At 44.1% G+C, this 18917-nt stretch overlaps 1 protein-coding gene across 1 annotated transcript; it reads right to left on the reverse strand.

The window, feature by feature from the left end:
* Positions 1 to 4226: 4226 nt before the first annotated feature.
* Positions 4227 to 10634, reverse strand: LOC147693341 (adenosylhomocysteinase B-like). Its single transcript, XM_086933676.1, has 3 exons — positions 10122 to 10634; positions 5590 to 6392; positions 4227 to 4594 (listed from the first exon to the last, which is right to left on the reverse strand). Exons 1-3 carry the CDS (start codon positions 10573 to 10575, stop codon positions 4544 to 4546), a joined length of 1308 nt encoding a protein of 435 aa, XP_086789802.1. The 5' UTR covers positions 10576 to 10634; the 3' UTR covers positions 4227 to 4543.
* Between the last annotated feature and the right edge of the window lie 8283 nt (positions 10635 to 18917).

Raw genomic sequence — 18917 nt, forward strand, 5'->3', positions numbered from 1 at the left:
AGGGAAGAAAAATCTATGACACCCTTCCTAATCCAGAATTAGAGGATGATGAGTTGAACATGGATGTGTTTAGGATTACATGTTGAAGCTTGAAACCCATTTCGGGGACAAGGTTAACGTGGTCCTGGAGCGGCATAAGTTTTTTTCGCGAATGCAGGGCAAGCACGAATCAGTCTCCAAATACGTAGCTGCTCTCCGGTGTCTTACGCAGTTGTGCGAGTTTGGAGATCTGAATGACTCCCTTATAAGGGATCAGCTGGTTAGGTGTACATATAACCCGAGAATAAAGGAGAAATTATTTGCTAAGAATCCCTCCTTGAGAGAAGCCATTGCCATGGCTCAATCCATCGAACACACTGCGAAGTGTATTCTGGAAATGAATCAACCTAAAGAACTTGGCAGTGGTGTGAACAAAACTCAAGGTAATGATTTTGAGGGTTATAGAGATGGGTAAGTTCTCAAAATCAGGTCCAAGTATATAAAAGTTGAGCAACCAATCAGTGTTACGGAAGGGTTGAAGTGCTTCAGATGCGGTGGCAGCAATCACCTGGCCAACAGTGCTCATTGCACCGCACATAATTCCACTTGCATTAAGTGCAATAAAAAGGTCACTTTGCAAGGGTGTGCAAAGAAGGGGAGATGAACCAGGTGAGGGTGGTACACAATGAAGATGTACAGACTCCCAATATTGTGTTCTAAGGGTGGCAATGTGAACTTCGTTGTTCCAGGGTGGCTTGGTGAACTTCTGTTGAGCGTAAGCCCAGGAGGACTGGCATCTTCGTCCTTTTTGTGCTCTATTCCTACTTTGGCCTGCAACATGACTTTATTATGTATTTGTTATTCTGGTAATGCAAGTACATTCCTCATGTATTTTCCTCAGGTCCTATCATCAGTGCTATAAAGTGTTGCAGCATGTGCATATGTACCTTACTATCGACATCTTGTATGCTTATCCTTCTCTGGTTTTCCTTCCTTGGGACGTCCTTTCTGAGGTCCTGGGATCTTTTCCTTGTACTGCCTTGCCCCCCCCTACTCTCTCCCTTCCCCTTTCCTGCTGCTTGTACACCTACGTTCCCTGTGCGGGGTTCTTTTTATTTTCACCTGTTTCGCATGCATATCTGTAGACCTTCCCTTTTCCTTTCCCCCTCTGCCTACCTCCCCTCTTCCACTGGTTTTTCCTTTCTTTAGCAAAGGGAGATGTGTTGTATTCTGTTATCTGTTAGTATGCATAGTGGTACATCCCGCCCTCCCCCATGTACCCTTACCTGTTGGTGTGTTCCACTGGAGGCAGCTTTGGAATGTTGGGATTCTCCAGGCAGTCATGAGAGTGGGTGACAGAAATAAAGACTGCTTCACTTTGCTATCGCTTCAAGAGTCTTTATTACAACACCATTATCAACTGCATCATCTCCCACATATGTCCAGGGGGATCAGACATAACCAATGGACGTGTTGTTTTAGGAGAGAAGCAGTTGCACAAATGACAGGCTTTCAATTCTCTTTCTACCTTTTCTTCAAGGCAATAAAACCACACTAGGTCTTGAAGAGCTATCTTGGTGGTGACAATGTCATGGTGACCTTCATGGGCTAGTTCAGTGACTTGTTGTCACAGACTCTCGGTAATGACAATTCTAGAAATTGTAACATAATGCCTTATTGTGTGACAGAAAGTTCCTCATTAACGTTTTTGAACTTTTGGTATTCAGAGCCACTGTATGCAGTTTAGTGTGTTTCTTCTACGATTGCTGGGTAATAATGTCTCATTCGGTATTCACCGAAGTTAGGAGTCCTAACTTTAGGACTCCTAAATGCCTTCTGTTAATAACGAAAGTATTAAAGTTAAGCCTTTTCTCAGTTTAGGAGTAGTAAAGTTAGGACTCCTAACTTTAGGACACCTAAACTGAGAAAAATCCTAACTTTAAGATTTTTGGTATTCACAGAAGGCATTTAGGAGTCCTACTACTCCTAATCTTAGAAGGCATTTAGGAGTCCTAAAGTTAGGACCCCGAACTTCTGTAAAAACCGAAATGAGTAATGCCTTCTGTGAATACCAACATGAGTAAGTGGCTTCTGCGAATACCAAAATGCTAATAAGTGTATGAGTGAAAAGTAGTAGCTAGATTTGTATCTTTCCCTGGTCTATGCACAATAGTGTAATCATATTCTTGCAATTGGAACCACCACCTTTTGATACAAAGGGGCATCTTGGCTTTCAGATTCCCAAAAATAGTGAGTAAAGCTTGGTGGCCAGTGACAAGGGTGAACTGTTTCTGTATAGAAGCACATGGTAGTATTCACAAGTCCACACCACATCTCGACTCTCTTTCTCAGGTTGAGGAAAAGTATGTTCGGTCTGCAGCAGACTCTGGCTCACATAAGCCAAAATGTGCCTACGAGCATTGTCGTGTCTACTGTGCTGGTCAAGGATTGCACCCAACCCCACTAGGCTGGCATCTATTAAAATCTAAATATGATATATTGGCTCAAAATATTCAGTTTCAGTAGCGTTCTCAATTGCATGTTTGATTTCCTTAAAGCTTCTGTCACATTCCGCCAACTTCTTGAACACAGCATTCTCTTTTGCCAAGTCTCTTAATGAGGCACTGATTGTGTCAACATCACTAATATAGCTGGCACAATAACTGCTGATGCCAACAAGTATCACTGCATGGTCACAGTTTGTAGTGGAGAATGACAAGTCCATGTAATTTAGCCGGAACTGGAATCATTTCCTTTTCAGGGAAAATATGGCAAAAGGATTTTTTTTTTTTTGTGTAACTCACACGCTTCTGCTTTCAAAGTGAGACAGCCAGCAAGCGGCATACTTGTGTAAGGGCATTGTATATCTGAGTTAATTTATTGTTTGATTAATTAAAATCATTACAATTATTTGATTATATTAAATAGTCAATATCATAAAAAGACCATGAACTAAAATGCCGTACAGTGTAAATATGAAACTGAGTTCAGTATGAAAAATATAAAAAAACAAAAGTAGTTTTTCTTATCCATTAGCTCATCCCAGACATAAGGATATGGAAGAAAGAAACCTCTGGAAAGTGCAGTGTACCTATTGCTGAGCAGGTAGAATGGTATTACCTAATCCAAAGGATGAATGCAGATGGCAATCTGGTACCGCTAGCTTACGACCATTCATTCCTTACCAACAAAACATGTGGAAATCATTTGTTGAGAAATTGCACATAGGCTTAAGTGTATATTATTAGGAATTTCATATCCGTCGCTTAGATGACGGAAACGTTTTACAGCTGGCCTTGTTTTAAATGTAAAGTGTCAAGTATAATGTTAGACTTGACCTTTTCAGCAGGTTCACCCCCAGATATTTTGCTTCTTGCCCTCCTGTTTTTAACCCTGTTTTTGCTACTTTTTTTTTCTTTGTCAAATATCCATTTGCTGAGTTACTTTTGTACAAGTCAGTTTTTCCACGAAAGGTAACACCTTCATTTTGTAAAACATTTCCCAGCTTTATAGTGCATGCATCACGTCTCCCTCCCTAATCGCATATATAAAAACACAATTTTACAGTAATTCAAGGAGGCTCAAGGTTATGGAAGGAATAGTCACAGAAGTCAAAATGTTTTATTTTTTGTCAAAGTGAAGCCAGTAGCATGGACCAATAAGCAATACTGAGCCCACTTTAATGACAGAAACCATGAAGCGCTTTTGTTTTGTGTGGAAAAGTAAAAATCTTTCCACCAGTTTGAGGTTTCGCAACTTTCAGTAGTACTCAACTTGCCGCAAGAGATCAAGTGCTTTTATGGGCAGGAGGGGAAAAAGCGGCAGTGGTTTGATGTAACCGAATGGCTTCAAGTGCTGGTACTTAACACTTTAGTGCTCGAGATGAAAGCCACATATCCACGGTTGAGTACAGTATAGCTTTAAAAGAACTTACCAATTTGCTAGCACAGTATTTTTTGAAACAGTTCATTTCTAAAAACCTTGACTCTAGAACGTTAAGTGTACAAGTGACACGCGTAAGGGCACAGGGTGAAGTTGAAAAGCACAGAAATTCAGAAATCCTTACATTTCGAGCAGCAAGTCAGAGTGCAGCCCTTAGCATGCTTGCAAAACTGCCCCTGGCACGACATTTTTTTTTACATTTTCTTTTTTATTACACATCGATACTGTAACAAAAGCCCGCTCTGTCCCATTGAGTTGTCTCTGACCAGAAGACACTGCCTGCAGATGTGCACAGAAGCAGCAGCAGCAGCTAGTGACAAGCGCATGCGCAGGATGGGTTTAGAATGACTAGGCTCAGAGTGAAAAGGCAGCAAGTGACGAACCATCTTCAGTGAGAAGTTGGTGACCTTGGAGGAAGGAGCTGTCCGTTGTCGTGTCATCATTTCTGCATTACAGTTTATCGTCGCTGCAGGGGTTGCTGAGTGCTGCTCTCTAACATTTGTAACAAGGCGAGACTAACAGGAAATGCACATTTCCAGTGATACAAAAACACATTGTTGTGATACGTTTGGAAGGTGGAGGTCAAATGCTGCACACAGGAGCGCGCCCAGCCCCGGCAGATCTAGTATCGGTAGTGGTCCGGCTTGAATGGCCCATCCTTGTTCAGACCCAGGTAAGCATGGGCGGAAAATCCGTTACGCTCGCGGATTTTGCGGATTTTCGGTAAATTCGCAATCCGCGAGATTCGCGAATTTCCCGCAAAATCCGCAAATCCGCGAGCAGCGGATTTTATGGCTTGCTCGCACTGTTCGCGGCTTCCCAGTTCAACTTCGCGCCCCGCGAATAAGCGCTAAATTGCAGAAATACGATCTTAGCAAAACTGAAACTACTTACCAGGTTCAAAAGTTCAAGCTCATCATTAGTAGCCATTTCCTGTAGTGCTTCCTGAGGGGCCCCTCCAGAGTTCAGTTGCCTACTTGCAACTATTAAGTGCCCTGCTCTGACCCTCAGAATAGTTACACAAAGGTCCTGAATTACAGCTAAGGCAGACAAGCAGGAGCCAGGCTGGAAGTTCAAATCCAGTGACACATTAATCAGCCCCTAATTCATTATTGTCAGTTGGGGCAGGGCAGGTGTTGTAACTAATTTTGCAACAATGAAAGCACTTAGCAAGTGCAAACGATCACTAATCAGGAAGCACTAAGGAAGCAGGTGCCAGCTAAAAAAATATTCTGTGACACATTAATCAGCCCCAAATTAATTCAGGTCACTTGAGGCAGGGAAGGTGTGCTTTGCTTTGCCAAAAATAATGTACACTGGACAACCATAGGGTGCGGTGATGAAACAGAGGGTGGCATGGGTGGGCCAGAGGGTGGCATGAGTAGTCAGAGAGTGGCAGTGGTGACAGAGAGTGGCAGTGATGAAGAAGAGTGTCCCAAACAGGCTGGACACGTAGAAACAACAAGTTCGCAAAACTTGCGACCCAACAGGTAAGTTCGCGTTTGCGAAATTGTACAAAACCCTCGCGAACTGGCAGAAACCCGCGCAAACACACAAAAAAAAATCCGCAAATTCGCGAGAATTCGCGGATTTTGCGGATTGCAAGTTCGCAAATCCGCAAAATTCGCGAACGCGAGATTCGCAAAATTCGCCCATGCTTAGACCCAGGTAGTTGGCCTGCTCGTCTGTCAATTTGGTCAGCTTCACACCCAGTTTGTCGAGATGAGCTGCAGCCACGGCCTCATCCAGCTTCTTTGGCAGGAAATGCACACCTATGGGATACTTTTCTGTATTAGTCCATAGCTCTATCTGGGCCAAAACCTGATTGGTGAAGGAGTTACTCATGACAAAGCTGGGGTGACCCTTGGCACAGCCAAAGTTCACCAAGGGGCCCTCTGCCAATAGGATTATGTGCCGGTTGTTCTTTAGCTGGTAACGGTCAACCTCGGGTTTGATGTTCACTTTCTTGGCTGCATTCTCGTTCAACCATTTTACATCGATCTCACAGTCAAAGTGTCCAATATTGCAGACCATGGAATCATCTTTCATTTCTTCAAAGTGTCTGCCATCTATAATGCCAGAGCACCCTGTGGTGGTAACAAAAATATTTCCCTCTTTGCAAGCTTCGTCCATGGTTGTAACTTCGTAACCTTCCATCGCCGCTTGGAGGGCATTGATGGGATCGATTTCAGTGATGATCACTCTGGAACCAAAGGCTCGCAGGGCCTGGGTGCATCCCTTTCCAACATCTCCATAGCCCGCTACCACAGCTACCTTGCCTGCGATCATGACATCAGTCGCACGCTTAATGCCATCGATGAGGGACTCTCGGCAACCATAAAGGTTGTCAAATTTACTCTTGGTGACGGAATCGTTTGCGTTGATGGCAGGCACCTTCAGAGTACCGCTGGTGTTCATCTTGTACAGGTTGTGCACTCCTGTAGTTGTCTCTTCGGAAATCCCCTTGATTCCTTTCAGCACTACAACCAGGGGAAAGATGTCATAGTCCAACATCTGGATCAGCCCTACCCCCAGTCAGTGCACGAAGGCCATAACACGACTTCGAATGATTACCCAATACCCATGTCTTATTTGCCCGACCACAGCCCGATCCTGGGTTGGGGTAGTGCGAACCTACATAGTCCATTGGATGTAGGATTCAATGAATCAATCCAAACACCCCGTGAGCCCGAAGTGGCATCGGCTCCGTGCCCAGTATCTAAGACATCTATGGATTCCTGTAGGCTAATAAGCTGGAATATAGCGGGGCTAAATGGCAAGCGTCAGGATAAATCTTGGTCAAGCTTTGTCCTAGGCCACCACATTATTGCCCTTCAGGAAACGTGGGACACCTCTGACAATTTGTGGTGGGACGGGTTTATCAGCTTTACCAAAGCTGTCATTCACAGTCGCACGGGGAGGGCCAAGGGAGGCCTTTTATTTTTGTTCTCTCTAGACTTAAAGGGTAGCTGCAGGCAGATTAACACTGACTCCCCTAATATCCTGTTGGTCGAAAGAGTGATCAAAAACACTAGTAGGACTATTTTTATAAATTTCTATAACTCAGGGAACAGTGATCACAGAGGCCGTAATATTACTGATTTAGATAGTATTTTAAATTTGGTCAGCCAGAATAATACAGATTATATTTTATTAGGCGATTTTAACATCCACCCGTGCAATCTAAATTGCAGGAGAAGTAGCCCTGATGGGGATGATGGGCCTGAGGGACCTCACTTTGAACATTCCACCGAGGGAGAGGAGCTGGAGGATTTTCTCGCCAACTTTGACCTCTACAAACCAGATGGTGGCATTAGACAGCCAACCTTCACTGGTATCCCTCATGGTACTATTATTGACTATATATTTGTATCCTTAGGCACTCTTAGCCGGGTCAATGTCTATCGTACCACACAATCACACTTTAGTGATCATAACCCGGTAGAGTTAGAAGTGGCTTGGGGAGGCAATATAGGACCATCCCCATTGAAAGTAACCGCCCACCCCCTGAGGACCACTGGCCAAGGAAGACGTATGAAATGGGCAAAGGTGGTTCCGGAAAAATTCTATGCTGAAAACTTCTCAAAGATTAAGGGGCAGATCGAGGTTTGTAAAAATCTTTGTGCACAGGGTCAAGAAATCGTAGAGGCTATGGAGGCCATATGTGTGCAGGTGTCACAGGACCTCTTGGTAAAGACTAAAAATGTAATTCCAGGAAATAAGCGCTGGTTCGACTCAGCATGTTCAAAAGCACATAGATCACTACTGGTAGCCCTAAAAAGTACCCCCAGGGCAAAAGATGAGATTACCAGACTCAGGAAAACTTACAAATTAGCAATAAAAAAACAAAAGGATACCATTAAACAAGAAGCATGGGAGGGCCTCCTTTCGGCGGCAGTCCTGAAGGACAGTAAAAAATTCTGGGAGATTATTAAACAGCCCTTCTTCTCAGATGATAACAATGATATCATGGACTGCGTTATTCCTGATGAAAAGTGGTTATCTCACTTCAAAAATGTTTATGGGGACATTGCTGACGTAACTAAAGACGCCCTGTTGACAAGACCAGCCACCTGTTCCATTATCTTTAACCGAGATGAGGTGGAGAAAGCTATTATGCCCACCACAAAGCACAAGGCACCTGGCCCTGACGGTGTGCCTGCCGACTTTTTTATGTATTCCCCAAAACTGTGGGCTGAAGTCTTGGCAAACGTGTTTAACACAGTGAATGATAACCTTGTACCTGCATCATGGAACATTTCTACCATTGTCCCCATTTTTAAAAAAGGCCAGCGGGATGATCCAGGCTGTTATAGGCCTATATCCCTTCTGGATTCCTCAGTAAAAATTTTAGGCAGAGTTCTTCTATCTAGGCTGAGGGAGAATGTCGAGGGCTCTGGTGGATTGTCCGAAATCCAATATGGATTTAGGGAAAAAAAGGGGACTATTGAACAGTGCATTAACTTACATCTGCTCATTTCCAAATATACTATAGCTAAGGAGGGGTCTTTGTATCTTGCATTCATGGACCTCTCCTCGGCATTTGACTTGGCCAATAGGACTAAGTTGTGGTCCATTCTGTTGGAGATAGGCATAGATGAGGCATTGGTCACCTTTATCGCCTCCCTGCACCAAGAACTCTTCTCGAGTGTACGTGTGACTAACGAGGGCAGGTGTACTGCTCTCTTTAGATCTTTAAGGGGTGTGCGGCAGGGCTGCATTTTGGCCCCCTTATTCTTTACCATCTACACCAATGGCCTGGGTGCGCACCTAGAGGGGCAGGAAGCCGACGTTCCGCGTGTAGGAGCAACAAAGATCCCGGCACTCCTATACGCGGATGATGCCGTGCTGATCGCCCGTATGGGAGTTGGCCTCCAGCGCCTATTGAATGCTTTTGGTACGTTTATGGACCAATTAGATCTTAAAATAAACGTAGCCATGTCACACACAATGGTGGTGGGCCTAGAGTGTCGTAGGAAGAGAAACAAAACATTCACTTGTAGGGGGGACCTGGTCTCTAGGGTATCCACATTTCCTTATCTAGGCATATTGTTCGACCAGAAAGGGACCTGGGGTCCACAGGTTAGAGCTAAGAGACTGGCCGTCACACGATCATCCTCAGCAATCTTGAGTTTTGCTGGTAGGCTAGGGGCCAGGCCTATGGAAGCCATTTTAAAAATCTACAATAGCAAATCTGTGGCCATTGCACTATATGGCTCCGCACTGTGGGGATATGCAAATGTGGAACCAATACAGAGAGCAGAGAATGGATTCATTAGAGCCCTGCTCTCTGTACCCCAGTCCACCCCAACGTATTCCATACATAAAGAAGTTGGCCTTCAGTTTCTCTCTGATAAGTTGAGCATGGCCCCTTTGATTCTTTGGTTAAAAATATGGATGAACGAAGAACTCCCATTAAACCACAAGATCCTGACCGATGTCCTGTCCCTCGATAAATCTAACAAAATTCCTTGGCTGGCCTATTTGGCCAAGGCTTTTGCTGATTTAGGCCGCCCGGAGCTTTTTACCTCCCCGGAGATCATTAGGATCCAAGATCTCGACTTTGTTAAAAAGTCTTTTATGGGAAGGAAGGAGATGTGCCGTGAAGAGAGCGAACTAGCTAAGCCGGCAGTGAGGGATCATTGCCTGCTGCTTAGTTCACCATCACTTGCGCCATATCTTGGTTTTGTTACACTCCCTTTCCACAGGTTTCTTTTAACCAAATTTAGATTTAATTTGCTGCATTATTATTTAGGCTCTTTTAATAACTGGCAGAAACCAGAACTAGCCCCGCCCTGTAGCTGTGACCAGTTCTCAGTGCAAGATACACTGCATTTTGTTATGTTTTGTGGTTTATATTTAGAGCCTAGGAAAAAATTCTTGTTGCCAATTCTCAAGACGGCCGGCTTCACCCAGGTGAGACCGGCTTTGCTCTTCTTACAACTACTACCTAGCCCCTACATTACTTTTTGCGTTGCTAAATTCCTGGTAGCCGCCTCAAGGGCGAAAGCTGCCTGCCAAGATTAGTTATTAATGTCAAACACACTTTTTAACTGTTTATTATAAATCTTAAAATTGTTGCTAGATTTCTGTATCATGTGTATTATGATAAATGTTGTATGAAATGTATTTTATTGTTCATCTCTTTGCATGGTTTTTAAATAAGCCGAATAAAGAAATTTTGACTGACTGATTTTGACTGATTCCTTTCAGCAGATCGGGGTGATTGGTGTGGACCAGATTAGTCAGATCTCCACCATCATCCAGGATCATATTCAGTGGCTTGCCGTCCTTGAAGTACAGAGTTTGCTCGATGCACCAGATGTATTCCTCGTCAGTCTCCCCTTTCCAGGCGTACACAGGTATGCCAGTTTTGGCAATGGTTGCAGCAGCATGATCCTGAGTGGAGAAAATTTTGCAGCTAGACCACTGCACCTCTGCACCGAGGACCACGAGGGTCTCTATAAGAACTGCACTTTGCAGGGTCATATGGAGGCATCCTGCAATCCGGGCCCCCTTCAAAGACTTGAACTGCGAGTACATCTCACGCATCTTCATCAGCCCCGGCATCTTGTTCTCGGCGATTTCGACAGCCTTGTGCCCCCATTTGGCCAGGCTGATGTCCGCGACTTTGAAGGGTAGTTTATCGGACATGCTGAAGCTGTTACGGGAGAAGGAACAGAGGCAGCGTGGTTCAGATAGTGGCTGGGGCGGGAAGCGTTTTTGCTACTTTTATGTCTCTATGCACTCTCTCACTTCTGTCCAATAAAGTGTAAGTGCTCCTTTAGTACATTGTGTTATGGATTGGTGTTTCCATGATTGGCATATTTTATTTACTAGTAAGTCACTAGTTAAGTGCATTGAGTGTGCCAGGGCCTGTCAATCAAATGCTGCTACTGTTTCCGCAGCACTGGATGTGCCACCCACCAAATCATCCCTGAAAAGGGGTCTCAGACCTGCCACTGCAATGTCTGCATGCAGTTTGTAACTGCCATGTCGACCTGGAAAATGCACCCACTTGCCAGGCCCCAATCCTCCCTTTTCTTACCTGTAAGTCACCCCTCTGGTAGGCCCAAAGTATTCCTGTGGGCAGGGTGCTGTGTATGTTAAAGGTAGAACACGTACTGGTGTGTGTGACATGTCCTGGTGGTGAATTACAGTGTATTTCATTTTTCACCACTGCAAGGCTATTTGTCCCATAGGATAGAATGGGAGTTTGCTTATAACATCTTATATGCATATATTCCCATTGGGACAAGATAGAGAAATGGAGTTTGGTATGCCTGGACTCAGGATGTCAAAATGCATCTTTTAGTAAAGATGATTTTTATGCTCTGTCCTTGAAAATGCCACTTTTAGAAATGTAGGTATTCTCTTGCTTAGTCATCCTGCATGCTTTTGCTGGTTTGTGAATTGACTATCTGGCTTTGGAATGATAGGGCCTGGGGATGTTCATTCACTATAGACATCCACTGGGGGTGGGAGGGTCGAGGTGTGTTCTGCCTTTTTCAGGGATGGGCTGAATAGACTTGGGCTGCATTTAGAGTATTAGGAGAAGATTTCCTTGCACCTGAATGGGCCTGATCTATGTTACGCAATGCTGTCTCCACCTCCTGATGGGAAGCAGGCCAGAGAGGACAGACTGGTTTGGACTGAGCCCAGAGTCTGTCGGCCTGAGAGAACAAATAAAAACTGAGTACAAATATTGGGGCCTAAAACTCAGAACTTTAGAACTCTTTTGGACCAAGAAGACTGCCGAGAAGAAGAGCTGGAGAAGCTGTGAGGAGGATTTACCACTTTGCTGAGTGCTTTGCTGTGTTGGCCTTCACTGGCTGCTTCTGTCTTGGGTAATGAAAGGACTGGACTGAACTTTCTGCAACTTCTTTGTGTGATTATCTCCAAGGGCTTGAGGTAGAGCTTGTCCCCTGTTCTAAAGTCTCAGGAACAGCAAAGACTTCAAGTCCATCTGCTATCAGTACTAGGAACTGTGTGTTTTGCGCTGCAACAGAAGAATAAGCAACCTGATGCTGTCAACAACGCCGCTGCTGACAACGTGTCCTGAAGGCACTGCAGAGGGCACCACAGCACTTCGCAACACAGCCCTGGTCTCACCGATGATGACGGTCTCCACCACTTACCCGCCGCTTGTACCGCAACCTGTGTGCCACCGAAGACAACGCTCCATGCCAACATCGATGCAACTTCTTGCACCATGGTTCAAAATCCCCTCTCGTAAGTTACACAATTCACCATCCTCATCCCGCACACCAGAGTTGGCCTATCGACACCGGCACCATCAACTCCATTTTGCCAGCTGACGACATTGCGTCAGCTACAACAAAGCTGCTGCTTGCACCTTCATCTGCTAGCACTGCGACAAGCACTGCATCACTTCACACCACAACCCTGGTCTTACTGACACTAATCCAGCGAAAAGCCAGGATGAACATTTCACAAATTACTCAGAATGGGCCCATATACATATTCAAGTTTCCTGACTGTTCCGCTGGGGGTCAAGTTTTAATTCACTTTGATCTGAATTAGTCACTGTCTAACTAACCTTCACAGATCAACACTCTTCCTTTGCTCAATGGACCATTAGTCGAGTAGTTGATGGTGATATTAACAATTTCACAAATCTATCCTATAACTTTCAATAAAATAATCACAGACTCCAAGTAAGATTTAATACATTTTATCTAATAACTAATTCAAAATGAACGCTCATTTGTACACATTCACAGTGCAAACTCGTACTTTCGTGGTAGAAAAAAATTAATTTATCAAATAACATTCAGATACACAAACACATTCATCAATCCTAATACATTAGGGGCCCGATGTAGGTAATCCCAGATTACCGATTCTTAAATACCGAATCATACCGATTCGGTATTTAAGAACTGGCAATCGGGATGTAGGTATATTTACCGAATTATTTACCGAATCGGAATGATTCGGTAATTACCGAATCGGTAAATACCGATTCGGTAATTGCCATTCATTCCTATGGGCCTGGAGGCCCATAGGAATGAATGCCAATTACCGAATCGGTATTTACCGATTCGGTAATTTAAGGAAACATTGAAGGGTGGCAGGGTGTCACTTTGACACCCTGTTGCACCCCTCAATTATGTATAGGTGCACATGTTGCAGACATGCATGCCCTAAGGGCATGTATGTCTGCAACATGGCACCGTTTAAAAAGCAAAAAAAAATGCTTTTTAAAGGGTTTTCATAATTTACCACCAACTTCTAGTTGGTGGTAAATTATGAATTCTTACACCCCTGTAGCACTGATTTCAGTGCTACCTACATCCCAAAATACAGATTCGGTATTTTTACCGATTCTGTATTTTACAGAATTGGTAAAATTACCGAATCTCTATTTTGACATGCCCCTACATATCAATATCCAAATACCGGTCGGAAACGGCCGAAAATCGGTATTTTCAGCCGTTTCCGACCGGTATTTCGATACCTACATCGGGCCCTAGGAGTGATAGATGAAGAGACAAAAGAAACAGTAACTCATACTTTGCAAAGGATATGCAAATTCAAGACAGAAATTTAATTGCATAGTGGTGAGATGGGGAAACCCAACCCCTGGCCAAAAGGATTGGTAGAGGTCACCCAATTAAGAGGCAGGAGATAAATACCATAAGACTGGTGCAGGATAGGATTATACTTACTACACGTACCTAAAACCCGACGCACCAGAGCCCATCCCTCTCTTACACTCTCTCCCTCCTCGATATTCTTCCGCAATTCTTCAACCTAATCAGGCTGTCTTTCAGTATTGAATCTTCTCGGTCTGTTCTTCTCCAGCAGCAGCTCTCACCCATACCTCACTCAGTACTGATGCCAACGACTCCTTAACTTTTAGTCACTCAAGTTATACTCTTTAATTCTGCATGTCCCACCCTCAAAAGTTGCAAGTATTCGTGAATCATGGACCGTGATTGGGCACGGGCTGGGGAGCTGTCATCACCTCATGCTGTCATTCTTTATTTCTTAACTCATTCTTTGTTTAGTAAACCCTCCCCATTTAATTTATTCAATTTGCAGGAAAATTTCCTTTCACACACATTCAAAAAACAAATTAGATACACATTTTTATATAATTTTATAGTTGAAGAGCGTTCCCAGACATCTGTCCTTGGTTCTTGGCAGCCTATCAATGATCCGGTCACTTCAAAACTTCAGTGCATAGACTCAACTTGCGTTACATTTTAACCACCATCTTTTTTCCTTGGCTTAGCACATCAGGCTCAAACACACTATTAATAAAGGAACCATAAACAGATGTTATTTTCTCAAATATGTTATTATCACTGTTCACCACCCACTTCTACTCTATCCCATGTTATGTTCTTCTTTGTAAAGCAAAAATATTAGCAGTGACAGCTCCTTTCAAATTCTAGGCAGGTATATGCCAGGCCCACGGTGCCCCGAGACCTACAGTTAGTGATTCCGTGCAGATGCGTGAGAGTTTTCCTCTCTCATGGGTTAATCACATGGTTATTTGTGCAGTACTGGTTTGCACATGCGCAAGACAAGTTTCGGTTTCAAGCGGGATTTCAGTTATGTAGCAAATTATTCTTTGTTATTTAAGAAAGCATAAAGCCTTCCATCCATTTATGGATGACTTGTGTATGTTAATTTTCTTTTGTCTACCATTTCTATTTGTTAGTATCTATTAACAAGAGGTTGATCTGAGCAAGTTTCTTTTCCTCGAATCATTGCTCCATCAATCCCCCCTCTGATGGCATTTTCGAGCCATCATGAAATACCCATCCTTACCAATTGCCAATCATACCATTAAATCTTAGTGTCTACGTTTGTTCTTACACGTTCTTTATTTTTCTCTTTTGTACTTATTTTTTTCATTTTACCATACATATTGTCTCTAATTTCTTCTAACCCTATCTCCTCCCATTTTCTCTTTCTTCCCATTCTTTTTTTCTTCATTTCAATCACTGACCTTGTTCTCATTTTTTCCTTACAACATTCATAGGTCATTACTATCATTAATATCACTAGTGCTATTAAAATCATAGGAATTAATATTTTCCCTAATTAACTTCTTCCAAAAGTGGAAAACCGGTTACCTATTTTAAAAAGACTTGTACTAATTTTTTCCCATGCACCGTCAACCTCCAGTTGGGTCAAATCATTATGAATCTTTGTAATTTTATTGACATATCCCTTAATACTTTTACTTTTATCTGGGATATATGTACAGCAATTTTGAACTTTCAACATGCCATAGACTCCACCCTCCTTTGCTAAAAGAATATCAAGTACAAGTCTATTTTGCAAATCATAGATCTGATCGCAACCATTTCAGTATTAATCATTAAGAATCCTCCAGCAGTATCTGTTGATAAATGGTCAACTACAGTGGACAATAGACGTATATTATGAGAATTTATTGTGACTCCAACTGATGGTATCAATGCACCAAATATAACACCTTCTATCTCTGTAAAACTTGCTCTTCTATTTTTTGTTAGTCCTTTGCTTATATCACTCATTCCATTGTTCTTAGTAATGTGATATACCTTCGGAAATACAATGGCATATAACAACTGCCATACCATCGTGCAGGTAACCTATAATAGGCATTTTTACTGCAATCATAATAAATTCCCAGAAATATAGGATCAGTTCCTCCTTTTGGTTCCTCCCCTTCACTATTTGGAAGGTATGTTCACATTCGCTAGTACCAATACAAATACTGTTATATTCAGTTTTTAATCTATGAAGACAGAATTTTCCTAATTTTGACAAGTCCATTCCAGGGACATTGCAGCATGAGTCTCGCCATTCTTATACTCCCCTTCTAAAGCAGCCCGTGGAGGTATGTGTCTTTTTTTGCTCAACTGCTTTCTTTTGAAAATCCTGCCTGTTTTTTTCTACTAAATTTAAAAACTATTTTTTTTCATCATGCAAAAGGCATGTTAGATTATTATATTGCATGTGGTATGTCAATGGGATTTGTTGTTTCCCATGAACTGGATTCATATTTCTCCTAATAGGAATTTCTGAAAATACTGAATCTATGTTGCTATAGTAATATTGCAACTTACCAGAAACATAAAACAAACTATTTACAGCACTACTAGACACACCATAGGTTAATAGAAGGTGGTGATATGTCACACCCTCCGAGACAGAAGTAGGTAGTTTGATGCAAACATAACAATCACTCACATCCATTGTCTCTACATAATGATAAAGGAGTTTAGTGAATACATTTAATGAAGAATCACTATTTGATTTATCATGATAATACACCAGATGAGACAGGTACGTGCTAATAGTAGCTCAATCTAATAACATTTTACTTGTAATTGCGAGTAGGTCATTAGATTTTTTGAAACCTCAGCATTTCGCCCTTTTCTAGGTAGACACACGCTGGATTGAAGTCTGCTATCAGATGACCAAGGAAGCGCATATACCAAATTTCTCTACACACTTGGCGATTGGTGGCTTCGGAGAGGTAAGGCCTGGGTCTCTCCATCATTGATGCCTTCACACACCTGAAAGATGAAATTACAAATGCCCCAGTGTTAGGCTCACCTGACTAGACCAAGGAATTTCACTTGTTCCCTCACTGTGACAGTCAAGTTATGATCAGCAGTCCTCACCCAAAAATGTCCCATGGGCCACAAGCCAATTGCCTACTTCAGTGGCATACTAGATTCTGTAATGAAAGGACACTGCCCGTGTGAACAAGCAGAAGCAGAAGCATACAGAAAGCTAAAACAACTCTTACCACTCAAAGAGTATTAGGTTATGAAGTCATACTATCATTGCCCACTCTGAAAGTAGTTAAGTGCCACACAGTCAACCCTGCCACGTTCTTTGCCCACCCCATTGCAACTACAGATGACGACCCTCATGATTGTGCCACATACTGTCCAGATGAGTCAGGAGCAGCAAAGGAGGACCCATTTCCAGACAGTGTTATGTACTTTGTTGATGGCTCCTCTACCATCGATCAAGAGACAGGGATCTGGTATACCGGAGCGGCAGTGGTTAAAGCACAACAAAATGACTCCTCTGACTCCCTAGACATTGTACAGCAATTAACATTACCTTCACACTACTCAGCACAAGCAGCAGAACTAGTAGCATTGATTGCCGCCATGAGAAATGGGGCTGAGAAACACTTCACTGTTTATTCAGACTCTGCATATGTCACGACAACAACACATTCCCGCATCTTGCGATGGAAAAGGCGCGGTTTTCTCAAATCAGATGGCACTCCTGTTATGCACAGACAGTTACTTGAAGAGCTAATAGAGGCACTGACACTGCCAGCTGAGGTAGCTGTAGTACAAAATGCAGCACACACAAATGGCCAAGACTTTGTATCAAGAAGTAACACACTGGCAGACTTGACAGCTAAAGCAGCCGCCAGGGGCACCCCACCTGTACCACCACCCCAACTTCCAGCACGACCAGAAGGCCAGCACACCCCATCCTGCTTGACCAGCATGTACCTACAACAGTACAACACGACAAAGAAAGTGCAGAGGAAGAAAATTCTGATTTTAATTACACCTCAGAGAAATACAGGAAAGTGCATTACTACAAGAGAAAGAGTTATGGAAGAAGAGGGGACTACAACAAGACCCCTCAGATTTTACCTATAGACAAACAATGACAGGAAAACCTGTCATGGTACATGGTTACGGAGAAAACGCAGAGCGTGGCTGAGCTGAGTGTAGCAAATGCCGGAAGGCTGCCGGAGTCGCGGAAAGCGGGAGGCAGGAAGCAAGTGAACCACAGTATACGTTCACTTGCTTGCTTAGCCCCCGCCACCCGCCCCACCCACTCGAACAAAGAACTGGTGCCTGCCTGCTGTGCTGCCTGTTGCGGGAGTCGCGGGGACCAGTGAAGCGCGGCCAGAGCCGCGGATCGCTCTTCTGCCTTCTGCCCCGCTCTTCTGCCTTTGTGCTGCTGGTTGGCCCAGCGGGGGTCGCAGGGGCCAGCGGGAGTCGCGGGGACCAGTGAAGCGCGGCCAGAGCCGCGGATCGCTCTTCTGCCTTTTGCCCCACTCTTCTGCCTTTGTGCTGCCGGTTGGCCCAGCGGGAGCTTGAAGGGGTGCGGCAGGAGCAGTGGGTCGTTTAGCCGCCTGGTGTGTGGCCAACAGCCCGGCGGGAGTCCAGGGTGAGTGGCCGGAGCCGCAGTTTGTCCAGCGTTTCCTGAACTGCCAATAGCCAGTGGTGAGCAGCGGGGGCCGCAGATCACCTGCCCGACCGCCGGGGGAGCAGTTCTCAGTAGTCACAGGTATTCACTAGCGGCCTGGTGGCCAGGTGTGGGGGGAGCCACAGGAAAGGGCAGCTAGCAACGCAGCTAGTAACACGGCAGGAGCCGCGCTCATTCACGGCCAGTGAACCAGCGCGGTGGGAGCTACAAGAGTTTGGTGGGGCACAGCAGGAGACGCAGATCACCTGCCAAGCCAACAGAACCTGGGAGTGCAATTCCCAAGGAGGCAGGAATCGTGAGGCGTGGCACCAATCGGGACAGGAGCCGCAGAACATTTGCAGAAGTGGAGAGGCATTCGGGTATGCAATAGGAGCATAAATTGCAGAGAACAGAGGTGAGAGAGAACAAGGGGAAGACTGCGTGAGCTCGAGTAGGCTGGTAACAAACACACAGCCACTCACAGCAACTGAAACTTCAGCATTCTGCCAGCATTTTCCCAAACAGTCCCCCAGTTCTCGAAACTCGCCAGAAAGTCATAACTTAACACACCAGCAACTTTACCAAGCCCACGTCCTCATAGCAGTTTGAACAATTGACACAAGTGCTAACAAGCTGCAAGCAAGTCCCGGCTGAATACAGTACTGTAGTTCAGGCAGCAAGAGTGATATAAACCAGAGCTAGCAACAGCGTGGGCCAAGGGTCAATTAAGGACCAGTAGAAATAGTAATAACAGCAACTGTCACAACAGCACCAATATAGAGGGAAGCACCGGATAG

The sequence above is a fragment of the Lissotriton vulgaris genome, chromosome 8 (genome assembly GCF_964263255.1).
Source record: "Lissotriton vulgaris chromosome 8, aLisVul1.2, whole genome shotgun sequence".
Taxonomy (NCBI): domain Eukaryota; kingdom Metazoa; phylum Chordata; class Amphibia; order Caudata; family Salamandridae; genus Lissotriton; species Lissotriton vulgaris.